At 37.1% G+C, this 20,374-nt stretch overlaps 2 protein-coding genes across 2 annotated transcripts; one reads left to right on the top strand and one right to left on the bottom strand.

Annotated features, from left to right (window-relative positions):
- The first annotated feature begins 3,089 nt into the window (after nt 1–3,089).
- On the top strand, nt 3,090–8,822 carry LOC143610904 (protein LPA3-like). The gene is made up of 13 exons (XM_077085255.1): nt 3,090–3,119; nt 3,292–3,560; nt 4,470–4,500; nt 4,580–4,672; nt 5,497–5,559; nt 5,972–6,083; nt 6,228–6,313; nt 6,835–6,893; nt 6,998–7,100; nt 7,182–7,242; nt 7,451–7,533; nt 8,179–8,259; nt 8,570–8,822. The coding sequence occupies exons 1-13, from the start codon at nt 3,090–3,092 to the stop codon at nt 8,627–8,629; spliced, it is 1,131 nt and encodes a 376-aa protein (XP_076941370.1). The 3' UTR covers nt 8,630–8,822.
- Nucleotides 8,823–9,093: 271 nt separating this feature from the next.
- LOC143610903 (receptor-like protein EIX2) lies at nt 9,094–12,045 on the bottom strand. The gene has a single exon (XM_077085254.1). It carries the CDS (start codon nt 12,043–12,045, stop codon nt 9,094–9,096), a length of 2,952 nt encoding a protein of 983 aa, XP_076941369.1.
- Nucleotides 12,046–20,374: the final 8,329 nt, after the last annotated feature.

Below are 20,374 nucleotides of genomic sequence, written 5' to 3'. Positions count from 1 at the left end.
AAGATTGCCAAAAGCTCTTTCTCATAAAATGACATGGCTTGTTGCTTAATTGATATGCCTTTACTAATAAAGGCTAAGGGGTGATTTTCTTGCATAAGGACAGCTCCAAGTCCTTTTGCGGATGCATCAGTCTCAATGATGAAGACCTTAGAGAAATCAGGAAGAGCCAACACTGGAGCAGTAGTTAAGGCCACTTTTAGTTGCTCATATGCCAATTGAGCTTCTTCAGTCCAGTAGAAGGCATCTTTCTTTAAGAGATTGGTAAGTGGCCTGGCTATACTACCAAAAGGTTTAATAAATCTTCTATAATAGCCTGCTAAGCCTAAAAAACCCCTGAGTTGCTTGACATTGGTGGGTTGGGGCTATTGAACAATAGCCTCAATTTTACTAGGATCAGTGCTCACTCTTTGCTCAGTTATAAGATGTCCCAGATATTCCACCTTAGAACCAGCAAAACTGCATTTAGATTGCTTAGCTAATAGGGAGTTAGCTTGAAATAATTTCAATACTTCTTCCAAGTCTACTAAGTGTTGTGTCATGGATGCACTATAGACCAAAATATCGTCAAAGAATACTAATACAAACTTTCTCAACAGAGGCTTAAAAGTAGCATTCATAAGGGCTTGGAAGGTTGCTGGAGCATTGGTAAGGCCAAATGGTAGAACCAGGAATTCAAAATAGCCTTGGTGAGTTTTAAATGCTGTTTTGTGGATGTCAGGTTCATGCATCCTGACTTGATGATAACCTGACCTCAAATCCAACTTAGAAAAAACTGTAGCTCCGGCCAACTCATCCAACAATTCATCTATTAAAGGTATAGGAAAATTATTCTTAAATGTGGCTTCATTAAGCTTCCTGTAGTCCACACACATCCTCCAACATCCATCCTTCTTCTTAACTAGCACCACAGGAGAAGCAAAAGGGCTGGTGCTTTCTCTTGCAATGCCCATATCTAATAATTCTTGTGTCATCTTCCCAATGATATCCTTCTGAACAGCAGGATATCTATATGGCTTTTGGGCAATGAAACTGATTCCTTCTTTCAATATAATTTGATGGTCACAACTTCTTTTTGGTGGTAATGAAGTAGGTAAAGCAAATACCTGATCATACTTTTCCAGCAATGTATTGATCTGTGAAACATCAGATTTTCCCTGTACCAAGGGTACATGGGTAAATTCATCTGGTGGCATGAAATGCAAGCTGAACAATTGTGCTTGAGCCATCTGTCCTTTATTGAGTAACAGTGATTGTAACTTTTCACTAGAACACAAACTAAAGGTTTGTTCCTTAGACCCTTTTAACTCATAAACTATGTTATTAACCTTGAACTTCATAGTTAAATCCTTAAAATTCCATGTAATGTCATCAAGACTTTGTAACCATTGTATGCCTAACACCATATCATAATTGGTGAGAGGTATAAGCAGAACATCAGTCTTGAACCATTTACCCTGCATCATCCATTGGACATTCTCACATACCTTTGTACAAGACATTACATTACCATCAGCTACGGTAATTTTCATAGAAGGCATTTCCTTAGTAGGGCAACTCATCTTATAAGCTATCTTTTTATCCAAAAAATTATGGGTAGAACCTGAATCTATCAAGATATGAAGTGGTTTTGTACCTATTGAACCGGTAACTTTCATTGTGGAATACGAAGACACTCCCATGATAGCATTAAGAGAGATCTAAGGGTCTAAGAATTCTTGAAGAACGGGTTCACCAGATTCCTCATCTACTTCCCAAACTTCAATAGAAAACAGCTGCTTATTTTTACACTGATGAGTTGCAGAGTACTTCTCTGTACGCCCAAAGCATTCTCCTCTAGCCCTTTTGTCTGCAATTTCTTTAGTTGATAGGGTGCTGGTGGTTCTTGGTTTATATGGTGGTGCAGGTAATAAGGGTAGATTAGCAGATGAAATAGGAGTAGGATTGTAAACAGATTTAGGGTAGGAATCAACAGGTTTATAGGATGGTTTGTTACTAGTTTTGTAAGAGGAACTAGGTAAAAGTTTTAGGTTATCTGTTTGTTGCCTAGCTAACATGTAAGCCTCATGCAAGGTTCTTGGTCTTAACAATTTCAGTGGGTTATCAATCTCCGGTTTAAGAGCATTGATAAATAGACTTACAGCATATTCATCACACAAGGTGACTCTGGTCAATGCTAGATCAAATTGTTGGCATAATGTTTGTAAGGCATCAATTGTCAAATCTTGTTGTCTCAGAGATGTTAAGGCTGCCATAGCATTCTGATCCATTACCATAGCAAATCGAGTAGAAATATTAGCCTTATACTCGACCCAAGTCATGCCATCAATAGATCCTCCTCTAGGTTGTATGAAAGATTGGTGCCATAGTAAAGCCATATCTTCAAGATGAATGACAGCCATTCTAACTTTAGCATTTTCAGGAGTATTATCAATTGAAAAGAAATGCTCTACCCTGCATAACCACCCTTCCACATTGATTCCATTGAACTTTGGAAATTCAATCTTGGTTAGCCGATTAAAACCCCCAAATCCATGGAACTGATTATTATTGCCTTGATTATACTGTTGATGTTGTCCACCATTGTTATTAGTTTGATTAGCCTTTAATTCTTGCAAGGTTGCAAGAACTTCAGCCATTTGAGCTGACTGCTGATGTAGTTGATTCTTGACAGAAACAATTTCTAGGTTAAGAGTTAACAACTGATTTATGTTCATTCCAGCGGTTGCTTCCAATCGTTGCAAGGCCGCATCATGGTCACCAATACGCTGCTCTACCGATTGGTTCCGAGTTTGAGTAGCCATTGATGACGTCAGATCAGAATTGAAGAAGTTATTGTGTGATTTGAAAGTAATTGACCGAACAATTGGTCAATTGGATTGAATTGAAATGAATTCAAGAACAAATTGATCGACAACGATCAATTCAAGCTGCAATTGAAAAGAATCTGAATGAATTAGGGTTCACGAATTGGAGAAAATTGAGTGTATTAGGGTTCACGATTAAGAGCGTCCAAGGATGAATGGCTCTGATACCACTTGATACGATAGAAACAAAAAATCAGAGAGGAGAGTGTTTATACCAAATCAAGCATGTTGTTTATTCAGTTAATCCCGTTATTTGTACGTGTCAAACGGAGCTTTTGTGATGAATTAAAGAGTGACTGTTGTCAAAACACAATTCAATTACCTCCTCCAACTGTTGGACCAAAATCGTTATCCTTGTACTCTAACATCTCCATGGCTTCAACACTCATCTCTTTTCTCATCTCATCATCATCACCATCAACAACAGCAGAAGCATCATCTGACTCTGTATCCCACTTACTCTCTCTTCCCAGTTCACATTCTCTTCTTCAATTCCCCCAAAACAACCACTGCATCCAATTCAATCAAGTGCAGTAGTAGTAATAGCAACGAAGCTTCATCTTCCCCAGCAACCGCTAGAAAGCTTGGAGTATCAGTTTACAAACCCAAATCATACCAAGTTCTTGTCACCGATGCAGCTAATTCTCTTGCCTGTGCTCTGGATGACGGCAAAACCCGTCTCGAAATCGATTTCCCGTAATTCTCTTAACTGATTATAGAATTACAAATGCGTATTTCATTATTATTAAAGGAAAATTATTAGGTTAATGTGGTAATTGTTCATACGGGTGAGCAGAACACCGAATTAGCCAACATAATTCAAACCACATTATCTGAATTAAACGCATAACTGACGCTTCGGTTTCAGTTACGGTCATGCTCATTTCAATAACCGAACCGAATTAACCAAAATCTTTTAACTGAACCGGATTTATTAGAGAAGCAAAATACATTCATTAATTAACTGAACCGAACCATTATCGGTTTCGGTGATGATTTCAAATAACCGAACATTGTCGTTTTTCGGTTTCGGTTAAAGGCTGTAACTGAACCGGACTGTGCTCACCCCTAGCCATTAGTGTCCTGCATATGTTGAGACGAATAATTTTGTGTAAGGGTTGTGCACGGTTCAGTTTTGGGCTAAAACCAAAACTTCGGGTTTTGAAAACCGTTTGGGTTCGGTTTTGTCATATGGGTTTGAAAATTTTGGGCCGAAAGAATTGACCCAAAATAATGAATTTGGGCCTAAACCATTTTGTAATTAACTAATTGTTTGTTATACATTTGGGTTAAAATATTTGAGTTATATATTTATTAAATTCTTATAAATTACTTTAACAAAAAATAAAAATCTATAAATTCAGTTCGTTTTTTTTGTTTTTTATTACATGACAAAACCGTAAGTTCAATTTTTTTACAAAAGCAGAAAGCCAAATCGTTGTTATTTGTTTCAATTCGGTTTTTTCGATTTTGTTCACACCTCTTGTATATATTGTGGAATTGTGATTTTAAACAATTGATAATGTATTTAAAATAGGTAAAGAGGTAAATCTTGGATTTTCAATGTTGTCATAACTAGTAATTTTTAAATGTTGACATTAACAGGCCATTGCCTACAAGCATTTCTTCATATAAGGTATCTTCATGCTTTCTTGCTGGTTCGGTAAAATGAAGCTTCTAGAAGCTTTTTCTAAACCCTATATGAAATTGTGAAGGGATCTTCAGATGAGTTTACTGATGCCAATGTTCAACTTGCATTGGCTGTTGTAAGGAAGCTACAAGAAGTTAGGGAAACACGAGCTCGCGTTGTAAGACATTTTTTTTATTTTTCCATTAGTTATGTTTGCTTCAAATATCTACTACACGTGGCAATATGGGTGCGTTTGGCAACGGTCCAAATGAATAAATTTTTTAGGGTCGCTATCGTAAAAAATCAAAATACTATCTCATTTTTTCATGAAAAAGTCCCTCAACATAATTTTGGCATATAAACATGCCAATAAACATGAAAAAAAAATATTCCCCACAGTAGTGTAAAATGCATGTACTTGAGAAAAAGTATTTAATATAATGAATCGTTACTTTTTAAGTTAGTCAAAATAGGATTATATAATTTTTGTGTGCAAAAATCTTGGATATGACTTCATCATATTTTGAAAACTTTAGAAGTTAACGAGACACATTATTTTTAAAATACTTTGGGACTTTTAGTATAGCAAAATTGGGTTAAGGGATTTTTTTTTTTGTGTTTTTAACATCTGCAGGGTCTTTTATATGCCAAAAGTATGTTGAGGGACTTCATGTAAAACAAAAAAGTATATTGGTATGCTATGATATTGACCCTTCTTTGCTTCAGAACTGGGTTGACCCAAAACAACTTTTGTCCCAAATTTGTGAATTTCAATTTATATATAATTAGTATGCTAAATATGATAGCAAAAAACATGTTATTTCAACTTTTAATAACAATCTTGTCTTTTGAACAAAGGTGAAGCTAGTCATATTATTCTACCCATAGAGATAAAACATGACCCGATTCAACCTGTTTATATGTAAAAGGTCAAAATTGCCTCCACATTATCAACCGTTGATGATATATATGTATGCAATTGAAACTTATTGTTTAATGTAGGTGTTTCCCGACCGGCCCGAAAGACGTAGGGCCTCGGAGCTATTCAAATCAGCTATTGATCTGGTAACTGAAATAATCAATTTAAAACTAATTTCTGTAAGGATTTATTTGATATTTCAAAGTATGCAAATTAGTGCACTTGAAACAATGTATGTTGTTTTTGCTTCCAAAAAAACTCGTCTATTATTGGTCAACTTTGTCATAAAATCATGTCTGGTTCATGAATTTCATTTAAATTTCCAATCATTGTTGTTAGCAGACTGCAAATTTACTATTTTGAGTTTTAAAATTTTGGTCAATCCTTTCAAAATTTGAACTTTCTTTTATAATGGACTTTTCTTGTAAGTTTCGTGAGTTGCAACATTGAATAATATGAAGGTGTTTTAGATACACAAATCTTTGCAGAAACAACAGTAATGTAAACTTTAATCTGAGATTAATTAATATCAGTTTACCAATATACCCTTTTTTTCAGGTTGATGGAATAACTATTGGTTCATTGGATGATATTCCAGCTGGCCCCGTTGCTTCTTTCTTCAAATCTGTACGGAACACACTTGATTTTGATTTTGATGATGAAAATGAAGGTTAGTACTTAGTACTATGAAAAAACAAATAACCCTTTTTGTGTGAAAGAGGAATCCGCTTTATATATATACTTGTGATTGTATTACATAATAACAATGTTTGACTAAATTGTTATTTTCATAAGTGGCCTGTTTATGACACAGGTAGGTGGCAGTCTGACAAACCGCCAACACTTTATGTATTCATTTGTTGCAGCACACGTGAACTTGCTACCATCGAGAAATATCTGGTGAGGGTGTATTTTCTCTTATATGGATAGGTTGAGTAATGGGTCAAACTAGGTTCAAGTCGAGCAACAGGTCAAAATGGGTTCTGGTCGAGTAACGAGTCTAAACGGGTTCAGTTTCAGTAATGGTCAAAACAGGTTCAGGTTGACTAACGGGCCAAACGGATAGTCAATATGGGTTCAAGTTGAGTAACGGGCTAAAATGGGTTCAAGACTTCAAGTTGAGTAACTGGTCAAAACAGGGTCAAGTTGAGTAACGGTCAAAATGGGTTCATGTTGAGTAATGGGTTCAGGTTGAGTAACGGGCCAAAATGGGTTTGGCTTGATTAGGTTTAGTGACAAGCCAAAACGGGTTTGGTTTGAGTAACGGGTCAAAATGGGTTCAGGTTGAGTAATGGGCCAAAACGCCTTCAAGTTGTTAGTAATGGGTCAAAACGGGTTTGAGTTAACAGGTGAAAACGTGTTAGGGGTGACTAACGGGTCAAAGCGGGTTCATGTTGAGTAACAGTCATGCTGATGTGCAGGAAAAATTTGGTGCATCAACACCAGCCCTCCTATTTAATCTGGAACTCGAGACGCTGCGGTAATATTTTTAGGGATTTAATTTCAGATAAATTTGATATTTTCTGTGATTAACTTAATTAATTAATTTATTTATTTTTGACAAATGGCTATTGGACTTCGTAGAGCTGACCTTGGTCTTCTCGGTTTTCCACCCAAAGATTTACACTACCGATTTCTTTCTCAATTTTCTCCGGTTTTTTATATTCGAATAAGAGAGTATTCCAAGGTATATTTATTTAAATCACTATCTTTATTTTCATAATGTTTTGACATTACCTTGATGGACATTTTACTTTAAAATCAAAAGACAGTGGCAGTAGCACCATATATTGTGAATTATACCGGGGCCCTCTTTCGCCAATACCCTGGTAAGAATATTAATTTAAATAGATTTTACTTTGATGACACTTCAGCAGCCGCATTAGATACCATGTATGTGAAAAATTATATATTTTTTCTGCAAATACTTTTTAAAATTATTACTTCTAAAATCAATTACTATAAATGAACAAAATCTGCCACATCATAAATGTAAAGTAGTAAAACATGTTTATTTATTTTATTTTATTTTATCAGGACCATGGCAGGTGATGCTTAAGCAAACTGATAATTCATATGCATGTGTTGCTGAAAGTGAAACCCGCTTCACGCTTAATGAAGTAAGTATGCATTGTCACTCTGAGGTGTGGTAAAACGGGCGGGTCGGATAAACCAGTCAAAACGGGTACAATTTGTGTGGGTTGGGTTGACCCAAAACACTTTTTGTTCAATTTTAATATAAACAAGCGATAATAACGAATTACACTTTTGTCCCTTTAAGTATATAACAAATTTTACTTTTCGTCCTTTAACTAAGAAAATGACATAAATCATCATTTATGTTTATATGTTGTAAGTTGTAACAGTTTACTTCCATTCACTAGCGGGCGTTACTCTTTTCTATTAGGTCTGTTATTTCCTTAATTTTAGGATGAAAAGTGAAATTTGCTATATACGTAAAGGATGAAAGGTGTGATTTGTTCTAAGATTGTTAGAACAATTTCCTTCATCCTATAAGGGTAAACTTGTAATTAAATTCATCAAGAATAAATAGTTTTAAATAAGCACTTTTAAACTTCTAATTATCTTATTTCAGTTGTATAAGATAATAATTTAGAAAGTTTTATAGAATGTTTGGCCCATTTCCTTTAAAGCCTTTTTTAAGTTTTTTTAAATAAAAATAAAAAAGTTTACTCATTTGGCCCATTAAGTATAAAAGGTAACCTGAGTCAAGCACATTCATAGAATTTATTTGGTATGGGCAGACCAAGGAAGAACTGCTAAGGGTTCTTGGATTAAACGAGGAACAAGGAAGCCAACTTGAGTTCCTTCGAAGGGGCTATAAGGTAATTTCTCATTTCTAGAAGTTGCACGCTAATTTACTCTTTTGCCCATCATTATTATCATTATCGTCGTCATTATAAATAATTGATGGTAAAACAATTTATGCAGTAATCTATCTTTTAACAAAATGCTTAGAAAAGATTTATGCATATTGAATTCACTTTGAGCGGCTTTTGACCAATTTGACCTGTTGAGCTTGTTTAATTTTAGTTGTTATTTATTTTTTTTACGCCCTTAAATACTTTGTTTTTCTCAATTATTATTATTAATTCTTTTTATGTATTTTGGTATGTTTCCGTGTGTTCTCTGCAGACCGCAACATGGTGGGAGGAAGATGTTGATTTGGAGTTATCTTCAGCATGGCGTAACTAAGTTTACCCAATAAAAACAGGGCCTAAAATCATATTGTTTTTACATGTATATCAATCAGTACCCAATTTTTCTCTTGAATTATTATTATTTTCTAAAGTTATATACTTCCATTTTTGTTGCTAGGTCTCCTATTGGTCATAATGAAAAATATATGTATCACCTTACACTTATTTTTGGAGCAAATTACAATTTTTGTCCTTTTAATATCGCGAATTATGGGCAAGCTTTGGAGCAAACGTTAATCTATTTATGTGAAATCGGTTAATTTATGTTTTATTTAATTATTACTGAGTTTTGGTTTGAATGAAAAGATTATAAAAAAGTTAAGAAAGATTGTAAAAGATTATACAAGCAACACAACATTATATTCTCAAGTTTATATGATACAAAGTTTTCAAATTTTGAAGTAAAGCAAGGAACCTATTACAAACTCATCAAGAAAACATGTGACAACAATACTAATACTAATGCATAACATCATAAACCATATACCACAACTTACTCATGAAACCAAAATAAACAATCCTCCATGATCTTCCCATTATTAACGAACCCGCAATCAACCAAAATCCACTAACAAATCCAACCACTAAGCTTATTATCAACCCCCAATCTTCGTCGTCTTCTTTTTGCTCTCCTGTTGTATGAACTTCTGTTTCATCTGGTTTACAACCGTTAGTTTCAGTTAGCGGAGCCCCACAAAGTTTGTTGCCAAAGAAGCTTGACTCACTGAAGCTTTGAAGCTGAGTACTTGTTGGAATTCTTCCTGTCAAATTGTTGTAAGACACATTGAAGCTACTCAAGAAACTTAACCTTGACAAGCTCAAGGGAAGTTCCCCGGAAAGCTTGTTTAGTGATAAATCAAAAGATATAAGTTCTTTCATGTCACCAATCTTATTTGGGATCCTTCCTGCCAATTGGTTTCTTGATAAATTTAAGGATTTTAACTCCACGAGGGACGTTATTTCACTTGGAATGTGTCCAACGAGATTGTTACTTGAAAGATCCAACAACCTTACTAGTCCAAGAATGGTGCTATACGTGTCCTCTCGGCCCTTCATCACCAATGTATCACCGGCAATAGATGATCCTTGACCTAAAGGGAATGAAAAATAAAACCTTGAGAGAGTTCCTCTGCCGGTTAAGACACTAAAGTTATTGAAGCATCTTGGAATATTTCCGGACAAGTTATTATGAGCAAGATCCAAGATTTGAACATCTATAAGATAACATAGCTCATGAGGAATATTGCCGTCAAAACTGTTCGATCTAAGGTTCAGCAATCGCAAAAGAGTGAGTTTTGTTCCAACCCATTCCGGAATGCTTCCATTAATTTCATTTTTGCCAAGTTGAAGGACCTTTAATCCTGTCAAGTTCATTAGGGAAGCTTGTAATATTCCAGAGATCTTGTTCCCACGCATGTTCAATGATTGCAAGGAAGGTATAGAACCGATTGTTCTTGGAATATTACCAGAAAAAGTATTATTCTCCATGTTTAAGACTACCAAACCCGACCATTTTTCCCAACACTCTGGAATAGTACCCGACAAATGGTTATTTCCCAAGTTAAGAAACTCAATTTTCAAGGCACCATTGGAACACAAGAAATGATCTAATGATCCCAAAAATTCATTACTGCTTAAGTCGAGTACAACAAGGGTTGAAGGGATACCTAACAAGTTTAATGTTCCTTGGATACGATTACTTGAGACATTCAAACATTTTAGGTTAGGGAACGATCTCAAAAATGACCCGGGCATGGATGATGAGACACTTGTGTTGCTTATGTCCAAATACCTTATATCCATTTGCGATTGCAACCACAATGGAAACGAAGGCCCTAAGACCCAAGATTGTAAAATCAAGTTTTGCACTTGGAAAGGAGGCATCCAGTTTGAAACTTGCGGTCTTAAGAATAAGTTGTTGCATGTTCCGAGTAACCGTTTCAAGCTCACAAGATTGACAAAGTGAGATTCTGTCACCACACCCGTCAAAAAATTATAAGAAAAATCTAAAGTAATCAAATTTGAAAGTTGACCGAGGCTATTTGGAAGGCTACCATACAATCGATTATTTGAAAGATTTAGCGTCTTAAGTGATGATAGTCGTCCAATCCAGTTGGGAAGACTGCCATTTAGCTGGTTTTGTGAAAGATCTAAAACCTCCAATGAAGATAATCGTTTAATCGAGAATGGAATGGAACCATAAATTTGGTTTGCACTAAGATCTAATGTCCTGAGAAAAGATAAGTGTCCTATGGACTGAGGAATTGTACCAGCCATATGGGTATTGGACATGAATAATGACTCTAAGGCAGGTGATTTGCACTCGAAAAAATTTTCAAGGAGGTATGTTAAATTAATATTACCAAAATTGTTATGTGATAAATCAATGTTTCTCAAATTACAAACATCACCCAGTGATTTAGGTACTCTCTTGGTTAGTTGATTTTCTGATAACTGAAAGCAAATAAGAGAGGTTAAGTTGTGAAGGGAATCAAGAAGCAAACTTGAAACGCCACAAGAACTAACATCCAATGAGACGACTTTACTACCAGACAACTCTTTTAACATCAAAGAAGAATTCATAAAGTCATTCTTGGCTACATGGAGCAACTCAAGAGAAGTCAAATTACGAAAGCTATGATAACTGCTTGAAACACGACCATGAAATTGACACCAAGTTAAATCCAATGAAACTAGACTGGTTATACTGAATATCCACTTGGGCACGAAGCTATTGAAATTGTTATACGAAAGATCAAGAAAAGAAAGGGACGTGATATTAAGACGAGGAACATTCGGATGTATATTTGAGAGTTCACACCTAGACAGACGTAGTTGGACCAAAGAGGGAAGGGTGGTAATCACGTGAAGCCAATCCGTTGCTTTGCTAAGGTCTACACCACTCATATCGAGGTGGTGTAACATACCAAGACCTGACAACCACTGTGTATTCATCATGCTATGATGAAAACTTCCAAGACACAGGACGTGCAAAAAGGAAAGATTTCCTAGTTGTGGAGGTATAATTCCACCAAAATTGGACTTTGAAAGGTTAAGATACCTTAAGTTTTCAAGAGAACCAATAAATTTAGGAACTCGAATACCTCCAAAATCATTGCAGCTCAAGTCTAAATGGTCGAGTTGCTTTAGGTCCAGCAAAGATGGATTTATGTCCCCTTTCAACCTTTGCTTTGAAGCTTCTTCGTATGCTTTTTCGGTGTTGTAATAGTTTAGAGAGTGACAATGGCCATCAACTCCAGGAAGATGAACCCGATGAACATGGCCCGTAGAATTATCACAAGAAATCCCAACCCATGCACAACAATCTCTGTTCTCAACTACCCAGGAAGCAAGTTGATCTGATTCATCAATGAGGCCAAGCTTGAACCGGAGAAGTGCTTCTCTCAACATCGATGCACAATACGCGATAAGAGTTTTGATTAGATAAGCATAAATGAAACAAGGCCAAAACAACAAGTAAGCACAAGTGGCAACAACAGACATAAGAAAATGAAGGCCAAACACTCATATTGTTTGATTGTAGTTTAGTAGATGAGATAAGAGATTAATTTAAACTAGAATAAGGCATTATAGCCAACCTATATGGACAAAAGTTAATGGAGATAGAAGGAGAAGTATCTAAGTCAGCATTCGTGACAAATTTGAAATTTCAGCAGAATGAGTCTAAATAAACTAAGAAAGGTACATGATTAAATCAGTCAAATTAAGTTCATAAAACTTAATAGATTATTTAGTTATTTTTATGGCAATGTTATATATTATTATTATTATTATTGTTATTATTATTATTAACGACATTGGATTTTAATAATCTAAACTTTGGCCTTTTAGCCATCATTAATCCCAAGAAATACGTTAATCCCAACTTTCACTATATTACCCTTCACTGAGCCTTTTCCTAACAGAGACTAATCCAGTTAGTTTTTGGGCAAAATATGTCATATCTTCAAGTTGATTGGGTAAAAAACTTTTGTTTGTTATAAACAAAATTTATATTTTCTCCAACTAGGGGTACAAATGAGCCGAGACGAGCTCAAGCTCGACTCACTTCTATCTTTATTTCTAAAACTCGAGCTTTGCTCAAGAGTGATTTTTCAGGCTCGAGTTCAGCTCGTTTATCATTTATTAATGAAATTTTATATATTGATGCTTAAAAAATATTATATAATATTATTATTTATTTATTTTTCCGTTACTATATATATTATTAATTAATAATAATATAAATTTTCAAACTCTTCCATAAACCTATAATGAGCACGGCGGCGACAGTGGTGGCGGAGGTGACGGTTGCGGTAGCAGCGGCGGCAGCGGAGGTGACAATGGCAGTGGTGGCGGTGGTGGCGGTGACGGTAGCGATAGTGGTGGCATTGGCGGTGAAGATAACGGTGGCTGCGGTGGTGGCGACGGTGACGGTGGTGACAGTGATGGCGACGGCGGCGATGGTGGTGGTGGAGGTGACGGTGACGGCAGTGGTGGCGACGGCGGCAGTGGTAGTGGCGATGGTAGTAGCGGCAGTGGCGGCGACGGCGATAGCGGCGGAGTTGGTAGTGGAGGCAACGTTGGTGGTGGTGGTGGGCTTTGAAGTTTATTTACCTTTTTCATCTGTCCTTCTCAAATTGAAGAAATGATAATTTTTTGCCTTCAAACTAACTGGGTTAGTCTCCGTTAGGAAAAGGTTTGGTGGAGGCCAATAGAAAGAAAGTTGGGATTAACCAACAAAATTTCTTAAGTTGTGATTAATACTGGGCAATAGGCCAAAGTTTAGATTATTAAAATCCAATATCCCTGTAAATTTATACAGTATATTAAATATAAATTATATGAGTACTAACTTCGTTTAGGCTAATGAGCATTCTCAAGCTCAATTAATAGAGCTTGGCTCGCAGTGACGGATCTAGGAATTTCAGGTGGTGCACTACTTTTAGATGCTTCAATTTCATAGAGTCGAGTATAAAAAATTCCGGGTCGGTTCGATGATTCGGACACAGTTCATTACATAATAAAATTACGATAACATAATAAAAAAGGCACTGTCATTAGAAATTAAAAAACACATAATATATATACAATAGTGTTTCAAATTAAAATAAAAATACTTATAGTTGTTTCCTACGAGTCTTCATCTTTTGAAATCGTTGTATTCGTACTTTGAGAATTAAGATCTATTATTTTGTTACACAATTTTTTTGTTATCTCTTCTTGGAGCCTAACCCGCTCGACGAGTCTCTAATAGAACTAAAATTTAAAATTAAAACTAACAAATTAAAACTAAAATTTAACAAATAACTTAACAATTAACAACATCAAGAACAATTAAATATTTAACAAATAAATCTACACTTACCTTCAAAGTGGGAGGATTCAAGGAAGAGTAGCAAGGCCAGAGGAAGGAGCAACGGACCAACGGTGTGCTTTATAAAACCCTAACTGATATAAGTGTTTATTTACAAAAAAGTTTCAAACAATTCACTAGTACACGTAATCAAACCCATGACATTCAGTTTATAAAACCAACAACTTACCAACTAGATAAGTGCTTGAATTGTGAATAAGACAATTCCTTTTTAATTTATAAGGTGTTTCACTATAATATTTTTTATATATATCATACACTATTGTTTCGAAACTCAGGTGGTTCCGAAGAACCACCCATTTGTTATGTAGATCCGTCAATGTTGGCTCGGGCTTGTTTATTAAACGAGCTAATTTTTAGGTTCTAATTAACTCGTTCAAATTCAGTTCCCTTCGAGCTTGTTTAAAATCAACTCAATTCAAAATTGTAAGCATGGCTTGATTTAAGCTATTGGCAATCCAATCTTGAATAGCTCACAAATAGCTCGACTCGTTTAATTACACACTGTGGATGAAAAGAGTAATATTTATAGATACGAGTAAAAGAAAATGTGTGGGCGTAATTGAAATCATTTTAGTCAATGAAATGAGCGGTTTTGATCATGGATCATTCTGTCAACTCTAAGTTAGTCCAAGTGGCAAAATAATCTATAACGTCGACATAAATAAATGGGACCGTTATAAATCAACTAACTATTATCATGTCATTAGTAGCGTGCTCACGACGTTCTCCATGAAAGTGAGGAGAATAAAGGTTCCAACTATTCACCGCATATAAAATAGCGTGAGAAATAAAAACATTAATCGAACCAAAAACGAAGTAGTAGATAAAATCAAACCGGCCTAAGTTTTTCTTTTGGTAAGCGAAAATTATGGTTTGATTTCTTACCTTGTTCCAAAACCGAACCACACCAAAACTGAACCAAACCTCGGAAGTGGGCAGTGGCGGGGGTACGCTATATAACCACTGGGTTAGTCCGAACTAGGTCTTTTTTCGGATATACCAACACATATGCCCATATCAAGCTTTATAAAAACTCAAATAAGATGTCGATATTCAAACTAATTGATATGTTGGCCAATATGTATATTAATATCCGAGCGGTTGTGTGTTTGGCCAGGGAGCGTATAGACACAAGATGTCGATAGTCAAACTAATTGATATGTTGGTCAATCTTTATATTAATATCCGAGGGGTTGTGTGTTTGGCCAGGGAGAGTATAGACACCCACTCAAATCTGTTGTTTACTTTATAAACTTTAAATATATTAGGCCCAAAGACCCAAGTGCCCCATCGACAATTTTTCTAGTGCCCCATCCACATAATTTTTCTAATGCCCCAATATCAACTTTTCGAGCCAAACTTTCCAAACCCAATTTTAATTTTATTTTGAAAAATAACAATAAACCCAGGTTGCTAAATTGTCTAACCACTTCATCTATTGGAAATTTTCAATCTACAATTTCTACGAGACTGGTATACAAGCGGGTGCCTTATGTTTCATATCTTAGGTATGTACTTGGAAAGTGTGCGAAAATATTGTAATTTATAGTTGAAAAAGAAACACTTTCAAGTGTTACGAATAAAGTTGTAATTGACCATTTTCAAAAGATGAAATCATGCACAGGTCAATTGTAATATGTATTTTGTTTATTATGTTTAATTAAATCTGTTACTTACATTTCTATACGTAGTTTATGTAAATGCAATTTTTTGACTCAATCCATTTTGGTTTGACCCATTTTAGTTTGACATGACCTATTTTTGGTTGACTTTTTTTTACTCTCACTAAAATTCCTGGATGTCACTTCTTTGATACTCAATTTTTTTTTCTAGATAAGTGGAAACAATGTGACACACACTGTGAAACAAAAGCTATCCTGAATGGGTGCATATTATTGCTACAAATTGTTGTTGCAGGATTTCATATTAAATCGGAGGGAGCTGGGAACCGGCCTATATCTTGAAATTATAGCAAAAGTTAAAATAACGAAAGTTAGATTTTGTGTTCCACGTGGTCAAGGTTCGATTCCTGGCACATCATTTAGTTTCAGAGGCATCGGGGTAATGATGAGAGGCTAGGCAATTAGGTGGCTTTCACTAGTTGGATCCTTGAACTTAACGGTTTTATCTCATCGCACTGTCGTGTCTTCGGATGAGTGTTCACGGATGTTGGCCTTAGGTGAGGGTTTTTCCAAAATCGAAAGACGAGTGTATCCCAATGCGATGAATTTAGCTAGTAGCCCATTTAGAGGATTCGTTGGCCGTTCAAATATATATATATATATATATATATATATATATATATATATATATATATATATATATATATATATATATATATATATAGGGGGGGCGGTTAACGTACACTGATACCTTATCGTACATTAGGTACGCGATAATCCGGAACGTACAATTCAACACGATTAAATTATTAGATACATTAATACGATAATATACGGCGGTTATCAAAAAGGTAATTCCGTCCAGAACGTACAAGTATACTCCCCCAAATCTAGTCTTTCAATTCCCCAAATCGCTGTTCTTCAAAATTCCCCCAAATCCGGCAATCAAAACCTAAACCCCCGTTCCGAACGGCAATCAAAACCTACTAATTTGTAGATCAATATCAAACTAATTGAGTTAATTATCTAACCCTAAAAATGTTCGTTACCTGCAAATAAAACAGAACGATTAATCAAAACGTATTAAAAAATTCAATTTTATTTCAAAGCAGAACGTATTAAAAGAACGTTTTATCAAAACGTAGAATATATCTAATAAACCAGAACGTATTAAAACAGTTTTAGAGTGTATAGTGAAATTGATAAAACGTTATACCCTTCTTCCTTAACACATTATAATGGCTTAAACGTTCCTTCACACATTAGAACAAATGGAAAACAAGAACGTACTATTAAAACGTTTTATCTAATAAACCAGAACAAATGGAACAAATGGAAAACAAGGGTATTAAAACAATTTTAGAGTATATAAAATTTAAAGGTTTAAAACGTATTAACAGAACGTTTAAAGATTTAAAGCTAATACGTTCTGTTAATACGCTTTAAACCTTTAAACCTTTAAACGTTCAGCTAAAACGTTTTTAGCTTTAAACGTTCAATGTCAAAAACCCATAATCCAGAACTCAAAATTGATCGATTGAAACTTCAAATTGATGATTAACTGAATCGATTTCAAAGATTAACCGATCAATTGGCTTCAATTTTAATTCAACTAAACAAACCTGTGACGAGTTTTGCTTTTTTCTGATGAGTTCGTTGTCGACGACGATGATGGTGACGAAGAGTGTTGATGGCGCCGGCGAGCGAAGGTGAAGGAGGTGTGCTGATGTAGGCGACTGGTGGTGGAGACGGAATGAGGGAGAGGGACGAGCATATGAGTGTAATTGTGATTTTGGGTTTTGAAAATCTAACGGTTGGAAGTGTCGCGTACGTAATGTACGATAAAGGATTATTGTATTTTATCCTTTATATATATATATATAACTAAATACTCATAACAATTCGTTACATGAATACTCAAATTGATTTACTATAAACGGCTGATTTTATTTTATTTTATTCCGTCAGCCTCCCGCGGGTTCAGGAGCGACTGCAAGTCGTTCCCCTCTGAAATAAACAAGAAAAAGTTAGAAGAAATTCAAAATCAACAAAAGGGAAAAAGGCATACCGTAAGGAACAGAGTTCGAACCGTATTCGAGGACGATCGGAATCTTGCGCGCATCAGCCTCCTTCCACACCCGGCTCATCCCCAGCATCACCATCCCGGACTCCGCAAACCGGTAAACCGGAGATTGGACCCGAGATATCTTCGCAAACCATTCCGCCTCCTGGTAGCTGGAGGCGTGAAGGCTGGGAAGTACTTGCCCGTTCCTGAATTTCATGGCAATGGGGATGGCGCGAGCGGATATGAAAAAGAACTCCCGCTTCCACGAGCGAAGACTGCGCTCGGTCGCGCAGATCTTTAAACCCTTAATCCGGGTTGTCAACGTGTACCACCCCTGGATGCACCTCCAAGTGTAGAAGGTCATCAGGCGGTCAACATAGGGCTCAATGCCCAGTATCCGGCACACCCACTCAAAGTGGCGAATCTTAGCGATCGCCATGGGGTGCAACTCGGTCAAATGAACACCGTGCCTCTCAAGGACACGGTAAACAAACTTTGTCAATGGGAACCTAAGATTCCCATAAACAAAGAATGCTGCATAAACCCCGATCTTGCCTCTGGGGGCATCGTACACAGTATGATGGGGTTCAGGAAACTCAGGTTCGAGAGACTCGAGCATGAACTTCCTGACAACATACCGGTACAGATCGCCAGGCAGAGCACACTGGCACTCGCCAGCAGTACTCTTGTCATCGGCTGTGGATTCAACATCACGAGACGACATCTTGTGAAGGAAATGAGAAAACGATTTCGGGAGAATGCTTGCCTGAAAAGGTGAATATTCGCCGGAAATCGCAAAGAAGATGAAGAGAAGAGTGAAAGTGTTGATTACAAAGAACCCTCTCCCCCTTTATATACTAATCGCAATTAATGCGATGAAATTAATGCGGAAGAGAGAGAAAACGAAGGTGCAATGAAACTATGACACGTGGCAAAAAGCAAGCTGGCAACAGCTGTTGACAGGACGCATACCATTAATTTCGCGGCCACGCGCCCGAAAAATCGCGCCCACGCGCCTGAAAAAGCGTCTGGAATGACCATGTACTGTCACGTCACCATAACTTCCTGCACGTCCTGACACAGTCAGAAGAAACCGTCGCACGACGTTTCAGAGTTTTGGACTGTTCTTCTTTCCACCAACTCTTCGAATTTCAAAATTCAAAATTCAAAAAGATTCAAAAGTAAGCGGGAAAATACCCCTTACCTTGGCAACCAAGTAACTGTAAGACAGGTGCGGGTACAGTGTCAAGGCAAAACCCTTCACAAACTTAGCACCTGCAAGGAATTGAAGCCAAGAATTCCTCGGCAACCAAGTAACCGTAAGACGGATGCGGGTACAGTGTTAAGGCAAAACCCTTCACATACTTAGCACCCGCAGGGAATTGACGCCAGGAATACCTTGGAAGTAAAGTAACCGTAAGACAAGTGTGGGTACAGTGTCAAGGCAAAACCCTTCACATACTTAGCACTCTGCAGGGAATTCAAACCAAGAAGGATCTAATGGGCCATGCTGGCGGGAACGGGAATAACATCCCCGCATGACGGGAACGTCGAGAACTATATTGTTCGAAACTCCATGATGGGATTGGTGGTTTGAGCGTAATTGATCAGTATGTTGAAAGCTACCAAAACCCCACGGAGAATCCACACAAGTAGGACTCAACGCTCCTGACGTGCGAGGAGGTTACAAACCTACCCGCTTCACACCCAAAGATCAAGCAGAAAAGTCGGGAATTTCTGCGTGACATCAGGAAAACCGCGGGATGAATCACCACGGAAAACCGAAAAACTAAACCCTTTTCAAAACCCCTTGCTAAGTCCAAAAGTTCACCTCACTTATTAATAATTCATGAGAAGAACATTGGACTGGGGGGACTTGAAGAGGTAGGTCCCAGCAGAGCCCAGTTGGACCCGCAAGACTCACCTTGAACAGGGACGTCTGCGCAATGACCAACTGCTCCAGCAGGACCCACCATGCTCAAAGAACCTTACGCGCAGTACGCCAACTGTACCCGCAGGGAAAGTCTCCCAATGGTGAAGTACCCCGCCTGTTCCCGCAGTTGTGGATACAAACCATCAGGGAAGGCTACCCGCACTAACAGCAAGGCTACACGCATAAGGCATTCGTTACTTCAGTAGTCACATGAAGGAATGAGCAAGGCGGGAATACTCCCGCCTAAATGAGCCAGTCCGTATGCTTCTGGAAGGTCTTTCGTACTATACCTACTAAGGTATGGGCGGAACAGACAATTTGACCAGAGCAGCCCATGAACAAATCACAGGGTGACAGCTCACCGACAACAATACGAGGAGGAGCACCCTCTAGTACTGTTTGTCACTATTAGCCGCTGCCTACTCACCAACCCTTACGAGGGGACGTGCGCAGCCTACAGTTGGTGGAACAGTGCGTAGCCGGCAGTAAAGGAACAGTATACAGCCGACCTTATTACTGTTGGCCGTAACCTATCCACCAACCAGCATGGTCTGTGCGTACGTCCACTGTTGGTAGAACAGGAATACTATTCAGCCGGCTGTACCTGCTTGGAAACCTACCTTCGGCTATAAATACTCCAACACCTTGGAATGGTAAGGACATGATCTGTTATCTCAATCTTATCTAGCAATCTCTTAATATACACTTATATTCAGAGCAATATAGTCTGATTCTCACGC

Source organism: Bidens hawaiensis, unplaced genomic scaffold (assembly GCF_021521415.1).
Source record: "Bidens hawaiensis isolate Kalapana, Puna unplaced genomic scaffold, B.hawaiensis_p1.1 tig00028703_1, whole genome shotgun sequence".
NCBI lineage: Eukaryota > Viridiplantae > Streptophyta > Magnoliopsida > Asterales > Asteraceae > Bidens > Bidens hawaiensis.
This window is presented reverse-complemented; position numbering and strand designations above follow the sequence as displayed.

Bases quoted from the DNA above. Each gene is read 5' to 3' on its own strand.
- LOC143610904 (XM_077085255.1), top strand. From the start codon at position 3,090: ATGTTGTTTATTCAGTTAATCCCGTTATTT. The intron at 3,561-4,469 runs GTAATTCTCTTA...TGACATTAACAG, and splicing joins CGTCTCGAAATCGATTTCCC to GCCATTGCCTACAAGCATTT. The intron at 6,084-6,227 runs GTTAGTACTTAG...TTTATGACACAG, and splicing joins TTTTGATGATGAAAATGAAG to GTAGGTGGCAGTCTGACAAA.
- LOC143610903 (XM_077085254.1), bottom strand. From the start codon at position 12,045: ATGTTGAGAGAAGCACTTCTCCGGTTCAAGCTTGGCCTCATTGATGAA.